Here is a 20,634-nt window from a genome sequence, read left to right as displayed (position 1 = left end):
ACCACTGCACCCCTATGCACCCCAGATTTGGAACTTTGTAGACTAATAATCAAATATTCACTAAAAGACAGAGAGAACAAAGTTGTTTTTGTCGAGTCCATCAGGAAAGAATGTGAAATATGTCAAGGTTCAAAGTTCAGATGACGTCCTGTGTTCTCACACAAACAAGTTTAATCTATATTAGGATCTTTTTAATATATTATAATTTCAAATAATGTGTTTTTTATTCTCTTCATGTGGTTTACAGTAAATTGGTGCCACTTTTTAGTGTTTGCACTAAATCATCAGTACTTCAAAAACTTACTTTTGAACTAGTTTATGCATGAATACAAAATCTAAAGTATGTTTTTAATGAAAAATTACATTAAACTGCCCCCCCACACACAAAAATAACACTTGTGTTGTATAAAGTTGGTCCTGAGGTGGTGTGCAACACTGCGCCCTAGTGAGCATTTAAAGCAATTGCACCTTAAAGAAAAGCGAGTGTTCAACTTCAACATAAAGAAAGCTGCATTTAACAGACAAAAACCAGGAGTCTTTACTCCAAATATGGATTCATTGCAATATTTTTTCAAACACGCTATAATAATATTTTAATGCAGAATATTCAGCAACCAGCTGTCTAATGTTCAAAGGATGCTGCTAATAAAGTTTATGGTAATATCAGAAAATACCAGTTTAAGTAACCGCTTTTTGTATTCATCGGTCTCATCAGTCGTAGCGAAACAGGAAGATGTGACATTTAATTTGCTCCAAAAACACTACAAATAAAAAGATATCACCACAATGCATTTGTTTTTCCTTTATTTTTATTGCTTTTTTTCCACTGTAAGAATTTTGTCCCTTTTTTCTGTCTTTCTCTGCTGTTGGCACTACTTAATCAGAACATCACATCAGGTTCTTCTTAAAACATCTATTTGAAGCCTTCATCTCGAAGCAAGCAAAGTATGAATACAGCTAATAAAAATAAAGGTTTACCTTTTTTTTTTCTTACTATACACATAAAATAAAAACTTTTTTTTAGGGGGGGACCCCCTCAAAAACGGGGGTATTAAAATATTTGACATTTGTATCACAAATCAAAATAAATGAGACAGAAAAATAAAAACTGTACAAAAAAGATAAAATTCCTTTTTTAAAAAATTTTCAAGTGAGTAGTGATTTGATCGGTTATGTTACTGACTGATTAAAAAGAAGAAGGTTTATTTCTTCTGCTGAATAAAGTTCAAATTTACTTGGTGGCGGACGTGGGGGACCAGAGGGAAGTTGGGATTCGGATGCACTACAGAACCTTAAAAGAAAAACAGAAACAACATATATTAGTTAAAAAAAAAACTGAGTTGACTTAATTATTTGTCATTTTACTGAGGAACCTTTAAGTCTGACCTGGAGCTATGAAGGGTTTTCCAGGCTGGAAGCCTCCGTTTCCCTGCTGGATGAAGCTTTGAGGCATCCTATAGGGCCAGGACGGAGACAGGGTGTACTGGGGGGCTTTGTTGTGGTCCCACAAGCGGGAGCCTTGACTCACGCTTGAAGGCTGGGCCTGGTGGCCGGATTCTATGGATAGAAGAAAGAAACAGTTTTATAGATTTTCAGTGCAATGTTTTAGTGCAAAAACTCTATTAGTTCAAAAGTACAGTGTTTTATAACTGAGCTTTATAGGTGCTGCAGATTGTTATTCGAATAAACATTTTACTGTATACATTATGAAGTGTAATTTTAAATCACAAATCATACACTTGTAATGTTAAATTAAAAAAGATATTGAATTAATAGTGAGGTCCCACAAGGTTCTATATTGGGGTCAATTTGTTTGTTTGCAGTTGAAGCCATTCTCTTTTTGAGTAAACTTTTTTAATTAAAACAACAAATTATTTAGTAGTAGATGTTAAAGTAAAAAAAAAATAAAAATAAAAATCCACATGATTTTTTTTGATAACAAAATTTAGTTTAACAAACATTTGGGGCTGCATTTTCTGCTTTTTCGTGATAGAATGCAAACTCATAAATTGCATTATATTTAGAAAAGAAGAACTGAGACAGTACTGAGAAATTTCTAAGAAAAAAAATTCCAAACTGTTTTTGTAAACTAGATTTAGAGGAAATATTCTGTTTGTGGACATCAAAGAAAAATGAAACTTTAATGACATGCTAAATTTTTAACCTTCAAGTAAAAGAAAAGCTATTTTTGTCTGACCTGAACTGTTTGGGGTTTCCCCAGTAAGTGTCATAAAAAAATGTTCACATCTTTTTTACAACAAGACTAATGCAGGAATCTGGCTTGTGTGTGATGACAAATTGGCAACCAAGAACTTTAGGATTTTTTTGTTTAAAAAGTGACAAAAAACGTCAAATACCAAGTATCAACTCAAGGAAATGTGGGTTAAAATTAGTCTGGATTTCAGATAAATCTGCATGGTGTTAGTACAAATAAAAGTATTTTTTGTTTTGCTTTTTTCATTTTAAATAGGTAATGTTTATTTAGAAAAAAATGTTATGTATTGTGTTCGTATATTTCATTAAAATTAGGTAAAATTAAATTTTCTAGAATAAATTAAGAAAAAAATACTAATAAAACATCTGAACATGGGTCACAAAAGCCCTTTTGCTAGATAAAAAAAAGTGCTTTTCTGAACTAAGGCCAGTTTAAAATGAGCTTTCCTTGTTATTTCTATATTTTATTAATGTCAAAAACATTCCCTTTTGATGATTATCAATTAGATTTGAGACTAAAAACTCAAAAGTGACTTTAGGCTAAATGTTAAAACAGAAATTGATTAAACTATTAATCTGCAGCTTTTTTTAAAAGGAGTAATACTAACATGTAAAACCACAGGAAAATGCCTCTAAAAAACAACTTTGATTCTAATTTAATTTACTGAAAAATAACTCGTGAGAATAACCCGAAAAGGCGCGTTTTGAACCTCAATATAATTTTCAAGTTTAAGTTATTAAAAAAAAAATCCAACATAATCTAGAAAACATGAAAATAAATAAAAAGGTAATTGTTTAAGTGTAAAGTTTGTAAAACGTTTTTTTTTTCCATCAGTATTTAAGAAGCTCTTTAAAGAAACTAAACTTCTCCATCAAAGTGACTCAAAGTTGTTCTTTAGATGAGCAGATGCAGAAACAGGACAGAACCCCCAGAAAGATGAAGGTGGTGCCAAAGTCCCCCAGTGAATACCTGACTTGCCCACAGTGCCATTCCCCATCAGTGCCCCCGGCTGAGCCATGTGGTTGCGCCAGTGCCCCTGCCTCCCCGCCGGCTGGGCGAAGATGATGCTCGGGTCGTTCAGGTTCATGGGGGTGGGGTTGCCCCCCGAGCCCGCGCTTCCGGCGGCCGAGCGCATGGCAAATTTGAGACCTGGCGGGGAGGGGAGTGTAGGGGAGGAGGAGGTGAGGACGGGGCCGTGGATTGGCCAGGATGTGGAGGGGATGTGGACCGGGTGGTGAGGCTGGCCCTGGGACTGGTGTGACTGGTGCTGGGGGTGTGGGAGGAGGCCCAGAGCGGTGAGCGCCCCGGGGTGGTACTGGCCCGGGCTGGAGGAAGGAAAGCTAAACAGGGAGAACGGGACCTGGGGGTGGGCGGGCTGCTTCGGGAGACCTCCACTTATCTTGCTATGGGAGGACTGAGGAGAGCCAGAAGGCTGGGACGAACTCTGGGGGGCGGAGCCAGGCTGTGGAGAGTAAGGTGGAGTCTGGCGACTGTCAGACTACACACAAAAAAAAAGATCAAAAATCTTCCAGATTATTTAGCAATACAACTCATTATGTAAACAACTTAATTCCCTTTAATACATTAGAACTCCCATATAATACAAAAGATACCATACATACGTCACTGCTAAATCTGAGTCCCTGACTGGTCAAAATTCAATCTGGATAAAATTTTAATGGCTGGCCGTTCTGTACGTAAAGCCTGAAAACAGTCATAGAAACGTACGTAGCTGCACGTCAACGACCAAAAGCCGCGTTTACACTGACTTTTCATTGGAAGTGGCGGCTTGAACGCGCATTGCGATGGGTGGTGTGAACGTAGCTTTAGATGTAAAGACCACCTTGAGTTGACGTAATGTATGCGCCATTTTCAAGAGGATCTGGCTACAGAGAAAAAATATGGCGCCCGAAAATGAATAGCTGGAAGTCCCTCCCCCTCCCGGAGCCGGCCGCAAAAAAATAGTTTTAAACTTTTGACCTTTTTTCCTGTTTCTTCTCTTTTATCGACCCCTTTTGCAGATTTTTTCTCTGTGACAGAGAAAAAAAAAACTTCTGCGGGTCTGATCAGCTGAATCATGGAGAAAAAAAAAGCTAAATTTCGCAGCTCCGTTCAGCTGATTCCCGGACAAAAACCAGCCTTTTCCGGCTCCGATCAGCTGATTCACAGAGAAAAAAAACAGTTACAGTTTATTCACATTCAAAAGCGTAAAAGCTGATAGTTATGAAAAAGTTTTAAAATATCCTTTTGAAACTGTTTCCTAAAGTTTAGGAAATTTCCGCTTACGCAACCGACTAAAGTTACAATTTCCGCTTCCGGCTACAGATTGATTCTGACGCCATCTTGCATGTGACCAGAGGCCCCTCGCCATTTTGGGAGTCAAGCTCGTACTGTTATGATACAACCGACGAGTAAAACCAGCAACTTTTGTGTTGAGAAATAGCAACTAAATGTCTTCATGTGGACCTTGCCAAAACACAGAGGCAAACGGATGAGTAGACAGGACTAAAGATCGACACGACAAAAGATTCATGGCAGTGCTGTCATCTGTTTGACTCCCAAAATGGTGGAGAGGGCTTTTGAGCAGGAGCTGTGACAACATATACAGGGATAGGGATCTAAATGGAAACTTCTAAATTAACCAAAAAAGAAAAAAAAAATCCCCAAATGTCGTGCATTTAACAAACAACAAACAATGTGGCCTTCTATAGATCAAGATCAGGAAGAAGCAAATAACATCACTTTGGACCTTAAAAGATGGTCTGTTTTTTTTCCCTGATTTGGTAGTCAGCAGGTGCGAGTACAGAACTCAAGGTCTCAAAGATCAAGACTAGGCAGGTTAGGACTACAGCCTCCATATCACCATGACCACATCTACGTGGTGTACTCACACATTCTGAAGGCTGTCTGGTTCTTCCGGGACCGTCGACGCCCGTCTGAGGAACAGGGATGGACTGGGAGCTCACCATGGGTCGTACCATGTGAGGAACTGTGTAGGAACAAGAACCATGTGTAAACAGAGCAGCTTTTTCCTGAGCCCTTCATTCAGCAAGATGAGCAAAATTGCAAGTTTTTCTTCTTTGTGGTGGTGTTTTGAAAATATTCTTCCTTAGGATGAAATCCCTAAAACTTCCTCTCCCTCCCTCTAAGACTTCCTGAAAATCTGACAAAGCTCTCTCCTGGTGTTCTATGGAATGTTAGAGCTGAAAGTCTGAAAGGAAAACATTACGATGAATCTAGTCTTTAGTTTCTATGATGAATACCTGGAGCACCAGCATTCCTCTGTTTAAGGTGGCGGTACTCGGGACAGTCTCGCCGTACGTGACCCGGGTCCCCGCACTGGAAGCAGCGCCTGTCCTTCGGCTCCCGCTCCTCCTCTTTGACGTCTTCATCTTTGTCGTTTTCTTTCTTCTTCATCCTGGAAGGAAAAATCCTTTTTTATCCATAATAGGAAAACCAGAAGCACGTTACGATGTCAGAAACCACCACAGAGGGCTTGTGACTGTGCAGCACGTTTGCTCGTTTATTTGGCTCTTTATCAACGCAAGTGAGAGGGCAACCTGCGTCTCTTCGGACAATCCTTCATGTAATGTCCGATCTTCCCGCAGATCCTGCAGCACCTGTCGTTGGGGGCGAGCTCGCCGTCTGTCAGCACCTTCGAGTCAAAGAAGTAGTCCTGCGGAGCGGGACGTTTTTAATTCAAAATGATCAGTTTTTTTTATTCTAGTAACATTGTGTGTGGGAGCAAAGTCAGACCAACGTACCACTTCAGTGCCGGGAAGAGGATAAAAGGGCGTCCCGAACAACTTTCTCCCATTTATGAAGGCCTTCATGATGAAGTTCGTCACTGGAGGCAGAGGATTCAAAGTTCAGATTTTACTGCAGTTGAACATTGACTGTATATGAGAACTGGACTGAGTGACCCCTACAGGAAGTACCCGGCGATTCCAAGAAGCCCAAATCCCATAAACTAAGAAATAAACAGCTATTACTCGGTGTATTTGAATTTCTCAATCATCTACTGATTTTTTTTTTCAATTATGTCGTTTTTAGCCTAAATAAAATGTTGTTTTCTAGGACATAGTTTCTGCAGGGCAGCAGGAGCTCATTAGAAATATTAGCAAGGGAGCCCCCTCCTTTCCCTCACTGTTACTGAGAGCTCTCCGTTTACACACTCTCCGGCTAGCTCACAGCCCCCCACAACTCCAACCTAATATTACTTACAAAACAAAAATGGACAGAAATACAGTTTTGAGCCAGCATACAAGTGGATCTACAAGTGGAAGTGAGCCAAACAGGGAAGTTTTGAATAAAGAAACATCCACAAATGCAATTTTAAGCTGAATTTTCTTTACATTTTACAAAATGCAACAAGAGCATGTTAAAAACATCACAAATACTATTCATTTTTCATGCCATTTTCTTTTCTGCAGTGCAAGTTGTTCAAGTTTTAATCTGGCCAATCAGATGCCTCAGTGGTCTGTGTGATCTGTTTTGTGAAAAAATGGCGACTGATTTGTCTTCATTTGGTTAAAACCAAAGTAAGTCTATGGATGACATCACACTCATTTGGTCCAGTTCTCATATACAGTCAATGTGTTGATCGTTTAGCAGTAAATACCGACTCCAACTGTGATCAACCAAAAAACACAAGCTAAATCTGATGGATCAATTAAACAAAAAGTAATGATAAAAACATTTTTAATACTTACTTTTGCGAGAAACTCCAGCACCAAGATTGTGATTCAAATCAAAGGGATCTGGGTTAGAAACCAAAAATATATAAGTAAGCAGAAATTCTCACGCAAGCATCAATACTCTAATATTTGATTGGAAAAAAAATCTTTCTTCCAGGTGGTTTTTAGCCCAAATCTATTCAACATTTTTAGCTCATTTTCCCCCAATCTAATGGAGTCATGGGTGCTATGTTCAGGTAAAAAGGGTTCCAATATAGGAGGCTGATGAAGTCACCTTCGATGGCGATGCATTTGCTCGTCCACTGTTTCTCAAACGTGGTGAGGCGTTTCCTCTGGCGAATGCTGATGACGTGCTCCTTAAAGTCGAACTCTTCGGTGTAAAACCGAAGGAGGCCCAACCACAGCTCCCCCACAGACTCCCTGTTGAGCTGGCGCCCTGCGAGACGCTGACGCTACAAACACAAACAAAAGTGTTAACGCAGTGCTCCCTTACCATACTGTAGTTCACTTTCACGCTTGTTGTTTTGCTGTTTTTTTTCTGTACAATATTGCATGCTTTTTTCTGATTGGTCGTTGACCTTGTCAATCAATCTTCTCTGTGCTGTTTCCTGTACAAAATCAGTTCAGTTGATCAAATTTACATAAATCTTTAATCTCAATCTGATCTTTGTTTTTATTCTATACAATACTGGACTTAATTTTCAATTAAAGTTTTATTTGACACTTCAAACAAGAGAGAAACGTGTGAAAATGTCAACGTTTTTCAAGAAAAGTGTTTGCATCACATGCTGTACAGACCGCTGTACAGAAATGTATTATGGTAAGACTAAAAAAGAAAAGATAAACTGGCAACAGAAAGGTTAACATTTGTTCAATGAATAAAAAGGAGGCTATAAGTAGAAGTAACTGTGGGAAAAAAAAAACAATTTTTACTGCTTTTTTTTAAGTTCCTAAGATTGTTTTGAGCTAGACGTGTGCTGGCCGCTTTAGCTCCCAATGAACACAAAGCATTTAAGGGTTAAATGCATAAGGGTGATAATAGCAGAAGCTCACCAGGTCTAAAATGTCATCGAAGAAGAAAGCATTCCAGCCATCTACCATCCTCTGGGGAACAGTCGAGCCATCGAAGATCTGAAGAGGAGAAGACACGGTATGAAGTTCTTAGAACCACTTCAAGGGTCATGATTGCTTAAAGAGTGACCACAGCCAATCACCTGCTACCATCAAACGATATACTCTTATCGCACACCCATTGACTGTATATAAGAACTGGACTGAGTAAGTGTGACGTCACCCATAGGAAATACAAAATGTGTGGCCACTCAACACACAATGGAAATTAAACCAGATTGAAGTTTACTAATCAGGGACTCGATTTGATGGTGACATATGGATGGAGTCCTTTTAATAAGCGGAAGTAAAAACTGTAAAAAATTCATCTTGGAGGAGAAATTAATGACTAATGACCAAGTCACACATAAGCTCTGGATTGGGCCACCCAGTGGTTGCTTTCGTTTCTACCATTGTGTCAGAGTCTGCGGTTGGCAACAAGTACCTCCTGAAGGACGGGAATGACAGGCGGCTGCCGCTGCTGCAGGAAGTAAAGCACCATCAAGATGTAGGCATAGGAGGACAGGCTTCCTCTGGAAGCATCGCCGATGTCGCAGCGCTGCAAAAACACCAGCTGGGTTAGTGTCAAGTTCAATTTAACCCTTTATTAATGGAGAGGTCACCTAAATGGGCTTTGACCTACCATAACCCCTCAAATCGTCTGTGCGATCAGTATCACCTTTCATATCAGCTTTGAACCCAATATAAAACCTCACATAACGCTGCAAAGTTGTGTTTATCATAGATAGAATCAACTGATTTATGCTAATTGCGTAAATGGTTAAAGAGTTAAAAGAATGTCAACAATGAGGTTAATTCTCGCCTGAAGTTGAAAAATTTTTAAACATGTATTGCATTTCCATTGATGATACCTGTAGAACAGTTTTTTTTATTTTTTTTTATTGTAAATCCATCTGTATGTAAGTAGAGATCAGGTTTACATTGATAGGTGTGACAAATGCTTTATTTTTCTTTGAAGGCTAAATTTCTCTTTATTTTCATGAATCCCAACATTGTTGATGCTTACTAGAGGGATGCAGAAATTGAAATGTCAAACGTTCTTTCTAATTTTGCAGTTTATTTTAGCTTTTATTTATGTACCACCTCTTACAAATGCAGAAATGTTCAAATATGGCAAACACAGAAGCATATGTCCAAACTCTAACTGTACCTTTGCAAAGACCTTCATGGTGTATCCCAGGAACTGCACACGTGGATCCAGAGCCGCGTACGTTGCCAACATCCTGGTGTTGTGTTGAGCCTTCAGAAACAGTCCCGTCAAATAATATTCAAAAATAAAAAACTGTATTTTGTGAATCCCCATTTGAAGACTGAACCCACCAGGGTGTTATAAAGGCTGATGTCTCCCTCCAAACCACTTTGCCTGTGTTCAAACTTCACAATAGGCACTTTAGCTGTTGTGATAGGCAGGATGTTCCTTAAACCTGAGAAAACAGGAGAAATCCTCTGAAATATTTGGTTCCAATATCCAAGCACCATGAAAAGACAGCCATTTAGTTACCTGCATGTTTCTTTAGCACCTTTGCAAGGCCTTCGATTATCTCTTTACCGTTCAGCTTCTGTTTAAAAAAAATACAATTTGATTGTGATTTAATATGAAGAAAAAAAAACAGTTTTTCAATCACCAACAGTCACGTATGAACACTTTTACCTCAGCAGAGTCGTGGCCTTCCAGAGTCATGCAGATGTCCAGGTCACTGTCGCGGAAACCAAAGCCATTTTTTGAGGAGCCGAACAAACAAAGTTGAGCTTTTTCTGTGGAAAGAAGAGACAAACATTGAAAAAGAAGAAATAGTTAAATAAAAAAATCAGTCCTAAATTCTGAACCCAAAAAACTTCCCTTTTATTTAGAAAATTTAAATTATACCCATAAAGCAGGGGTGTTAAAGTCAATCACACAAGGGGCCAAAATCCAAAACACACCTTAGGTCCTGGGCCAAACAGGATCTGTCTGGTGGCGCCCCTATTCGTTGCTGTGAACTTTTGACTTAGTATTTCGAGGAGGAACAACTACAACTACTGCTTCATCTTAAATGCCCTGCTTTTATGATGCAACATAAGTGCTATCTTTTTTTTTTTTTAAAGCCTTAATTTCCTCTGAAAGTCAAGTATCTGAAAGTGTTGATGGATAGCAGACACCACAGCTCACCGTTGTACTCTTTCCTGATGAACCTCTCCAGGCCTAAGAGGATCTGTTCTCTTTTCTGCTGCTCCACAGGAGAAGGTGACAGTTCATCTACAAACAAAACTCTGGTCACATACAAACCAACAAATTCCAAAAGAAAAACATGATACTGCAGCAAAAAATAGTAAAAAGACGACATAAGACTTAAATACACACTTATAAAATAATTCTTGATTGCAAAAGGACAAAAATATGAACCAAATGCATTTTTAATCACCATTTTTTTAAACAAGCATATTTTGTGTAATTATTCACAAAGTCCGATTTTATTTCCTGTATTTCTATATTGAGCCACTGAGTTTGAATTCAATAATATATATGGATTTTTAAAAATCTGTTGAGCTTCTCTTGCAAGATAATTGTTAATTAAATGTTTGTGTGACAGCCTGAAAACAAAAAACTGAGCTAAACTAGTTTGAAGCCAAAAACTGAGCTAAATATTTTGAAGCCAGAAAGTGAGCTGAACTGGTTTAAAGCTTTTAAAAAAAGACATTTTTCTTAAGCCAAAAGCTGAGATATTTTAATGTTAACTAAGATTAGACTAATTCAAAGCCAAAAATTGAGCCACATGAGGTTGAAGACGAAAACTGAAATAAACTAGTTTAAAGCTAAAAACTGAGCGATATATATATATATATACAGTATATATATATGTGTGTGTGTGTTTTTTAAGCCAAAAACTGAGCAAAATTATTTTAAAGCCTAAAAACTGAGCTAAACTACTATGATGCTAAAAACTGAGCTAAACAAAACCCAATGAAGAGATGTTTTGTTTGTAGCTTTAACATTATTTGTAATCTGTAAACACATGAAGCCTTTTCTTCTAAACAGTTTCCAACAGTAAAATGCATGTTTTGTTAAAATACTGATCTCGTACAGTAGCAGATCTCGCAGAGTCCATCGAGGATCACCCTGAAGCGCTCGTTCATGGGAGGAAGGGGCTTCAGCTCGATCTTCTTGAAGTCTTCAGGACACTCGTCCTTCAGGTGACCATCTCGCTTGCAGATGCTGCACACTACGGTCGGAGGCTGAAACGGACAAACGCCACCAATTAAATGAGCAAAAAGCACAGAAACATCGTCTTGCTAAAGTTTCTAAACAACAATGCTGATTTAGCATTTGCACAAAAACTGTTGTAGTTACCTTTCCTCCAGTAAAAATCATTCTATCAAACACATAGTGCAGATCATCTGCTGTAAACGACTCATCCATCTCTGGAACGCTGTTCTCCTCCTCCTCCTCCTCATCATCATCCTCATCCTCCTCCTCTTCTTCATCACTGTCCAGCAGACCATTGGGAGGGGAGGAGGAGGAGGAGGAGGAGGGCTTGCTCTCCTTGCAGAGAACCATGTTTTTGAGTCCAACATCCACAGTCTTCTCATCTCTTTTGGAGTCTGAGCCGTCCTCGTCATCGCCCGCGCTTTGTTCTTCCCTCCTGCCGGCCTCCACCCGCTTGTTTCTTTGGTGTCTGGCGGCGCCCCTCTTCTGGGGGCAGGCGAAGTATTTGTAGGCAGAGCGGAAGCGCTCCTGGATGTACTCAAACACCATCTGGCTGTTCAAACTTCGGGCGACATTTCTCTTTAAGGAAAAAGGATCTGAAGACAAAAAAATCAACTTTTTTAAGTTTCTATTTAAAATACAGTATACCTTCTAACAAAACGGTGTCTCACCTTCAATTGCAAGCCGGCGGCGAGGCCAGTTCTTCGCCTCCCTGGAGAGCAGCTCCTTCAGCCGGATGCTGATGATGTTTTCCTCCAGAGCGAACTCCAGAGTGTAGAAGCGAAAGAGCTCCAGCCACAACTGTCCCAGCGACACTCCTTTGCCCAGGTTGTTGGTGAGGTTGCTCTGCGTATAAAAGCAGCTGAGATTAGCCACACAGCCGACAGCATCTGCACCTTTCCTGTAGACGGTGTGGTGAAGAAGAGCTCACCAGGCCTTCGGACTTGTGAGCTTCGTCCGGCTTCTTCTGCTCTGGTTTAGGTCTGCCTTCTCCTTTGACGTCGTTCCGGTTCTCGCTGCGTCCTTCTGTAGAGCTGGGGGGTCTGTGCTCCCACTTGACGAACATGTCCAGCACGATTCCAGTCAGGTGATATTCATCTACGCGTTTTACGTCGAACCCCTCGACCTGAAAGAGAACAAGCAAACTCTTTAGAAGCTACTTCAGCCTTTTAAGGACCACAGAGTCCTAAAACCCATCTATGATCCCCATTTCATTCAGAGATCACAATATTGTTGTTTCTAAATGTCTAAGTAAAACCCCAAAATTGTTTTTTGTGCATTGTAAAATGTTCTTGTGGCATCTTTACAATGATATGTTAAGAAAATTATCCTTAAAATTGCAATTCTGACTATTTATTGAAATTTTGTGAATCAGAAGCAGACAAAAAACTCGTTTGATTTGGCTAAAAACAGCATAATCATAATTAAAAGACCACTAAGAACACTTTAACAATAGATCAAGAGATGGTCCAAGTGGGTCTTTAAGCACTAAATCCAGGTTAGCTGATTTACAGAGAAAGTTTAAGCACTTTATTTTGCTAATCTTCACTAAGATAATCACTTATTTGGACTATAAATTGCTCCAAAGAATAATGAAAAAAAAAGATTTAAAAAAACAAGTGCTTAAGTAAGAAGAAAAGTTATATAAAGGTTGCACTGGAGTATAAGTTGCACTTTTGGGAGAACTGTATTTAACTAAATACAGAACAAGAACAGAAATTTCGTCTTAAAAAAAAAATCCCACACAATAAATTGCACCCCAGTTTAAGTTGTATTGGACGCTGAATTCACAATCAATTCAACCTGAATGAATCTTTTTTTCCCTATTTTAACAACTGTTATTAAAAAAACAGCAAGATCAACTGTTGGTCTCTTTGAGTGTGGATCCATAAAAATAGAAAATGAAGCAACTAACTGTATTTTTTGGATAATAGGTTACAGCAGTTTGACCATGGCTGGAAATTAGATATGATTTTTCTAATAAACCCACTAATGTGTTTGTTATTTTTCCATTAACAGCCACTAGAGGGCACTGTAGGTGTATGTAACAGTATTTGCTTGTGGAAGCAGCAGTGCAGGCATTAGGGGAGTAGTTCAAAAGCCACAGGCGTATAATTCAATTAATTTATTGATTTAATGTGTTATAAAGAGTTTAGTTACCTTGTTAGAATGTTCTTCATTCTATGGTCATCCATATAATTGTTCCTAAGTTGCGCTACACTAGACCCTCTATCCCTCCTATGTTTCATGATGCTAAATATGAATACGGTAGTGAAGCGTCTATTTTTTTTTTTTATCTTTTCTGTTATGATTAGCTTTTCAAGACTAAATGCCCGCTCTTGTTGCTATATTTTTGTAAAACAAACGTCTCCCAAAACTGCAACTTATATACAATTATGTGGGTGATGCAACATACACTCTGAAAAAAACTTAGATTCAGAAAAATATGGTAAATGTTTCCATTCATATTTGAGGTATTTTTTCCAAGTTGTTAAAAAAATATCATGTTTCTGACTCACCCAGTGGCCCAGGTAAACAGGAAGGATGGGCTCTTTTCTCTGCTGCAGGAAGAAGATGACCATAAGAGCAAAGGAGTATGAAGGGATCCCCCCTTCAGCCTGGCAGTCGATGTGACACAGCTATGGAGAGAAACAAACTCACTCAAACAACAAGAACAGGTGTAATGAACTCTTGAACACTTGTGTCATGGCTAGTGTGTTCAGCTGCCCTTACCCTTGCCCAGTAGCGGAAAGCTAGCACCAGAGGAACCAGTCTGGGCTCCCGTTTAGCCAAAGCTGCCAGGTGATTGGTGGTGAGACAAGCAACGTCGTTGCCTGCGCTCACTTTGCAAAGGAGACCGCTGTGCAAAGAAACAGACGGCAAAAATCACAAGCTTGTAGACTGCAGGGGTAAAGTCATTTCTCCACACTGTTTCCATGTGCATGTTTGGGGTTTAGAGCTGCTCAACCAAAACAAATTTCTTAATCCAAATGTCAATTCTGACAAAAACCTTTAACCCCTTTACATGTGTTGTCACAAATATCCGACAAACCACGTCCACTCTTAAAACTACCTAAATGTCGCTTCTACTTGAAAACAAAAACCTTATTGATTTTTTTTATTCATAGTGTATTTTTTTTAAGTCTAAATTACATTTTGTTTTCATAGTTTGGCTGGAGGTGCAACTTATGTGATTTTTTTTTAAATAAATAACAACAACCACTAGAGGGCACTGTAGCTGTATCAGTATTTGAAACTGACAGCAACACAGAAGAAGAAGCGACTCTCACACTTCCACTTGGCAGGATTGTCCAAAGCAACACAGAGGATGAAGATTTCAACCGATTTAGTAATTTAAAGTTATATGAAGAGCTTAGTTGGCTTGCATGTACTTTATGTTGTTGTTATCTTAATAATATATATATTTTTTGTATGTTGTGCTAATATATTAGATTTAATGTTTCATGAAGCTAAATAAGCATCAATGTGTTACGGTAGTGAAGCCTGTTTATATTCAGTCTATGATTGTTATAGATGCTATTATTATGATTTGATTAAATTTCAATTCTTGTTCCCATACTTTGTTAAACAAAAAGTGAGGCTTGCATTTTATTTTTCCCTTTTTTATGAATTTTTGGCTTCCACGACTTATACGACACATAGTTTCATCAAAACTGAAACTTTAAGATGGAGCTGCTCCTCTCTACAACCCTCCATGGGCCTGGAAACCCCAAAAATATGCAGCAATTACCCACGTGACAAAAGTTTTAATGACCTAAACCAATAATTTGATTGAATAAATACAACTAATTTGAAAAAGTAACAAAAATAGATTTTTTTAAATGTCATAGCCAGAAAAATTCTGTCACCCAAAATGTTTTTTAGTTTGCACCATACAAACAGTGGAAAATCTCCACGAAGAGCAGCATATTCTGCAACAATCTACATTGGAACCAGTGTAAAGGGAAATTAGTATGTCCGACATAAAAAAAAAAAAAAAAGAAAATCCCAAATATCATTTTTAAGTCACATTGAAAGAAAAACGGACATCATTTAACTCAGCCTGTTGTTCAAAAGATCCCGGAGGCACAAAACAAAAAGTTGCCTTCCACAAACCGGATGACAAATGAGGAAATCAGAAGAAATTATATTCACCTCAAGACTGGCTCACCTGCTTTTATCACGGCAAAACACAGCAGGAACTTTGGCATGAAAATCTGACTCGACGTCAGAGAATTCAACTAAAGAAGATGGAAAGCAACAGATTTTAAAAACTCAAAAGCCACACTCACAAGACAAAGCAGCAAAAATGATTAAAAAATCTCTTGGGGGGGAAAAATAAAATTAAAATTTTAGATAATTTTATACAAGTTTAGGACAATAACAGGAAAAGGAAGTAGCATTTAGAGAAACCTACCGCTGTTTTTGAGGATTTCCAGCACTTTGATCAAGACTTCAGGTTGAGTCATCTGAACAGAAATCGAACCGTCAGTCTTTTTTCAGATATAAAGATTCTAACCAAATAGGGGTTTGTAGACTCACTGTGGAAGGGAAGGTGACATCAATGTTGATGTCGCTCGATTTGAAGGCGAAACGAGTGAGACAGGATCCGTAGAGACGGAGGGAACAGGCTGGGGAAACAACACCAGCTGACAAATTCAGCAAACAGGCAGCAAACCCGAGGGGGTTTCTTACTTTACAGAGACGACAGTCGTAGAGAACCACCTGCCAGGTGCTGTTTTATGATCTCCTCCATCCTGGAGACCACCACATTCCGAACCTCGAAGTCCTCCTCTGAGATCCCCTGCTGCTCTGCGATTTTTCTGACGGCGGCGTCCACGGCCTTCAGCTGGGCGGCGGAGGGCGGCTGCAAGGCGCGGAGCTCGTTCTCCTCCTGCTTCTCCTGAAACGCCACCAACGAAGCATTTGGAGCACGGATTCTGTCCGGCCGTTTCGACAAGCAGCAATGAGCTGAAACTCACTGTGATGTTCTTCTTGTGCCTCTTCTCCTTGATGTGTTTGTGAGCACCCTGGATGTTCTCGATGTGCACGGAGCACAGCTTGCATAAGTATTGATAGTTTGGGTACTCTGGGGACGGCTGTGGAAACAAAAAACAAAAAAAGAGAAAACACAGGGGCTCTTCACTTTTGTTTAGTTTGAACAAAAAGATTATTTTGAAAAGCTGTGGTTCTAAATGAGAGACAGGAAACTTCAGGAGCTCCTTACTTTCACCAGTCGGTGGATATAGTCTCTGAGGAGGCGCTCCTCCGCCTGTCGGAGGCCCAGCTGCTGCTCCGTCAGGTCTCCTTCCTCCACGGCGGGCCTCCGCTGTGCAGCATCCTCTCCGGACTGTGGCATGGGAGCTGCTAATTTCAAGCATTTGTTGTTGTTCAATTATCAAACAGAAACAGTGCAGTCACTAAAAACTGTGATGTAACTCAAAAAAGAAAAATACAATGCGTCTCTTATTAGTATAGCTTCTTCTAGAGCTGAAATTTAAGGGCAGGAGAGGGTGTGTGATCTTTTTAAATCAATATTTGGAGAGAAAAAAGCCAATGGTCCTAGAACAGAACCCTGTGGAACTCCCATAAGGCAAGTTTTAAATAGGGTTAATATATTACCAGAATCCATAACAAGATAATAGTTTTTCAAGATTAAATATGTTTGGAAATGTTGATTGCCAGTTTCTGCATCATCAATCTTCCATAGATGATGGAAGATTGAACACACAGACCGCATGACACACCATTACAACAGATCGTGGAGGCAATGAGTCGTTGCATCTCCACTGCTTACCAGTGTGTTTACATTAAAAGTGTCAAACATTTGTTGTGCTGAATTTAAGAAGGATTTACTATTTAGTGTTTTATTATATTACACCAGGCTTAGTATGAACAGACTGAAAGGTTTTTCCCTTCTAGCAAGTAAAAAAAAAAAGATTTTTTTTCCAAACTTTTAGTTTCTTTTTTTTTTGTTGTAGCACACAAATCATACATAGAATCAAAACAAACCCTTGACCCCCCCCAAAAAAAAAATTCTAGCATCCGGTTTTCTGATCCAAGGTGATTTGAATTCAAAAATACTCAGAAATATGCTCTAAATCATAAATTATTTTGCCTCTATTATGAGAAAAATGCTACAAGAACATGTTAAAAACACAAAAAGGATGATTTCTATTGGATTGGGTCTTTAAAGTGAATGAAAAACCAGACTGTAAATTAGAAAAATAAATATTGTAAATGTTATATTTATATATATAAACTTGAAAACAAATTTAAAGTCAAACTTACACCTTTTAAGCTTAGAGGAATAATTAAAATTTGGAAAAATAAAATTGTAATTATGAAAAAAAATAATCGAAAGAAACATTGAATTTTAGGAAGAAAATGGCACATTTGAAAGTTGAATTAAAATAAAAAACATCTTTAAACCTAAAACTGTTACCAAATGAAACATTGTTTATAATAGCTGCTGATTGTATTTTCAACTTTTGTTTTTTGTTTCTCTTCCTCTTTTGTTTTCAGTCCTCAGACTACAGTTTCAATTCAAACTTAGCAAATTTTTGCTGCTGAGTCTTAATTTTACTTGGGGGCGGGGCTCTAAGCCCATTAGCTTCCAGCATAGGATTTTTATTGGGGGAAAGAGGTTATGGTCATGTTGTGTAAGTGTTCGCTACAACCTAATTCACCCAAAGCATGCCCGTAGAAGAACATTTTCACCCCACGATCTTAAAATTTTGTGTGGGCCACCTGTGTGACCCATACAGGGGTATCCACCCAGAAGGGCCTTTCCATCAATTTTACTCAAATTTGGTGCTAAACATGAGCCCACCATGAGGCTTCTGTCCTGTGACCCGAGGGGACGCCTGCTAGTTTTGGGAGCCACCTGAAAGCTCCTCGCTTGTCCTTTACCTCTCTCCCCAGAACTTGCTCTCCCGCTCAGTCTGGTCGATCTAGAAGATCGTCCTCGCTTCCTCTCCCCCGGTTTATCTGGAAAAGTCTTGCATGGCGCTGAGCTTCCCTGGCTGCCTACGTTTGGTTCGTTCCTTGCAGTGGCGGGGTTTTCCTTGCTGCGTGGCACAGGCTTGCTGCCCTCTTTCTGCAACGATGTCTCTTTGTTGGACTTCTGACTGGATGAAGTCCTGGCTGCTCTAGACTGAGCCTGTTTGTTTACTGGACTTGAGGTCACGTCCATCCCTCCAGTGCTGCTGCTCGGGGTGGAGTAAATGTCAACAATGATGACCAGGGAAGTCTAGACAGAAAAAAGACAATAAAACAAACTTGTTTTGAGGCATTTGCAGGGTTGGAAATAAAGCAGGAACCAAAATCAGACAACAACAAAAACAGATAGCTGTTCATGGAATTATGAAGAATTCTAGTTGAGATTCCAGATTTTTAAAATAAATCTTACACAATTCAACATGTTTACATGCAAAGACTTCAAAGACCCACTCCAATCATTTTTTGATGCCCTTTTTAACCAAATCCAAAAATCTGGGTCATTTTCCAGGACATAGTTTCTACAGATCGGACAAGAATTGGAGTAGATCAATCCCGCCCCCACTTCCCTTCCTCAAGAGCTTGAAGCGGAGAGCTTGTGGCCCACATCACAAATATGCTGCTTTTTTAAGCTTTAAATTCAGAACCTCCGTTTTTTAGCAATGCTAGCCATAAACACTTATCTAAATTGAGAGAAAATGACATTATAACAACAGATAACAGTTTAAATCTTATCTCAAGTTCAAAAGTGACACACAGAAAACAGTAAACGAAAGCACTATGCTGTAACACCTGATGAGATAGAAACGAAACCTAATTTTCCGGACTCCGGAAACGTATCTCGGATGCAGCGAAGCATAGGTGATGCGTTCGCGTTCACCTGCTTTTTCACGCTGTTAATCCGTCAATCATTCTCTACGGGAGTAAAACGTCGGTTTTGGGGTACAGACAGGATTACAACACTGGGACTTGTCGCTAGCTAAACTTTCAAAACAAAAAAACAGTGCGGTTAACGACGAGACTGGTTTAGGGAGTCTCAGCATCCGTGTAAACAAAATAAACAGCCATTTTTGAAGCTCAGAAGCGTTGTTTTTAAAATCGTTAACGTTCCGTTCCCGATATATTCTGACGTCCCAGAGTTCGTTTTTTTAAGCTACCAAGCTAGCAGCCGGTGGATAAGCGGGGCTAGCTACAGAAAACACATCAGAATGGCACTCCGCTGCCGCACGGCAATTAAAAAAAAACTCACACAGACAAAAAGAAAAAAAAAAAACCACAGAGGAACCTGTTCGGTCGCTACACCACGCATAAGCACGCACAGACTTACTTTGAAGTGAGAGGTGGGTTCCGGATTATGGTTTAAATCTCTCCATGGTGCGGCTACACGTCATGTTGTTCAAATCCCACGGCCCTGGTCAAAACAGCGACCACTGACGCCATGTTAATGCATTTCGCCCGCTGCATTGTGGGAGTGCCAGTGATGATGGCGAAGAGGGCGTGTGGTATGCTGCGTTCAAAGTCTGCACGTAACTTCCTCCATTTAGATAGATAGATAGATAGATAGATAGATAGATAGATAGATAGATAGATAGATAGATAGATAGATAGATAGATAGATAGATAGATAAACTACTAAAATAGCTTGAACAGTTAATAAATACATTAAAATATTAAAAATCATAATTGTACATACAGTTTGGAACAAGTGTCATTAGGAATCAAACATAGTTCTAAATAAATTTTTATTACACGTCTATTACAGATTTTTTCATTTTACAGAAATTCACATTCAGTTATGCAAAAAAGCAAAAGCATTTTTACGATAAAATATAGTAAGTAGATCTTTCACAAACAGACACGATTTTGATTGCATTTTGCTTCTCAGAATTTTAGATACTATTAATTTACTAATTGAACTCAGACAAAAATACAATGAAACATTGTTTATATCCAGATAATTTGTATTTGTGGATATGAAATTTGTCCAATATGATTAAGAGATTTATTCAGTGTAGACCAGAGTCCTTTCGCATATTCCTTGATATGAAACCCAAAGAACAGCATGTAATTCTTATATACAGTCTATTCATGTAACTTGACCGTGACAGAATTTGCCAATGAGCTAGCAGCTCAGACGTAAAAATAGAAGACTACATTTCAATGTATTTTAAAAATATATTTTAATGTATCTATCCTTTTTAGAAAATGCAGTTATTTGAACGCTTACAAATTGCATGGTTTTATTTTGTCGATCTGTTTCCGGAAGTCATGTGCCACATCATGTTTCTTGACAATGACAGCTGGCAGTTCAGACGTAAAAATAGAGTCACTACATTTAAATGTTTTTAAATCTCTTGTTATTTGTTTTTATTTTATTCTAGAAAAATGAAGTTATTTGAACGATTTTA

General features: G+C 38.8%; 1 protein-coding gene across 4 annotated transcripts; it reads right to left on the bottom strand.

The window, feature by feature from the left end:
* Positions 1 to 789: 789 nt before the first annotated feature.
* Positions 790 to 19,738, bottom strand: tut4 (terminal uridylyl transferase 4). 4 transcript variants are annotated; one of them, XR_004947787.1, is made up of 30 exons: positions 19,554 to 19,737; positions 18,140 to 18,479; positions 16,455 to 16,594; positions 16,210 to 16,326; positions 15,953 to 16,130; positions 15,770 to 15,858; positions 15,645 to 15,696; positions 15,399 to 15,468; positions 13,961 to 14,087; positions 13,747 to 13,866; positions 12,159 to 12,353; positions 11,899 to 12,073; positions 11,372 to 11,823; positions 11,106 to 11,256; positions 10,193 to 10,279; positions 9,695 to 9,798; positions 9,545 to 9,602; positions 9,364 to 9,467; positions 9,194 to 9,283; positions 8,468 to 8,581; positions 7,966 to 8,043; positions 7,187 to 7,364; positions 6,928 to 6,975; positions 5,980 to 6,062; positions 5,776 to 5,891; positions 5,479 to 5,633; positions 5,107 to 5,204; positions 3,576 to 3,713; positions 1,387 to 1,557; positions 790 to 1,291 (listed from the first exon to the last, which is right to left on the bottom strand). XR_004947787.1 is itself a non-coding variant. In XM_024278233.2 (30 exons), the coding sequence occupies exons 2-30, from the start codon at positions 18,420 to 18,422 to the stop codon at positions 1,203 to 1,205; spliced, it is 4,251 nt and encodes a 1,416-aa protein (XP_024134001.1). In that variant the 5' UTR covers positions 18,423 to 18,479; positions 19,554 to 19,738; the 3' UTR covers positions 790 to 1,202. The 4 variants fall into 4 exon arrangements, 3 of the variants coding, with proteins under 3 accessions (XP_024134001.1, XP_024134004.1, XP_024134002.1); XM_024278233.2 differs by having other exon boundaries at positions 3,185 to 3,713; positions 19,554 to 19,738; XM_024278236.2 differs by having other exon boundaries at positions 3,185 to 3,713; positions 16,455 to 16,591; positions 19,554 to 19,738.
* Positions 19,739 to 20,634: the final 896 nt, after the last annotated feature.

Source organism: Oryzias melastigma, linkage group LG4 (genome assembly GCF_002922805.2).
Source record: "Oryzias melastigma strain HK-1 linkage group LG4, ASM292280v2, whole genome shotgun sequence".
In the NCBI taxonomy this organism is placed as follows: Eukaryota; Metazoa; Chordata; class Actinopteri; order Beloniformes; family Adrianichthyidae; genus Oryzias; species Oryzias melastigma.
Note: the sequence above shows the minus strand (reverse complement) of the source record. Positions and strands in the feature narration are given on the sequence as shown.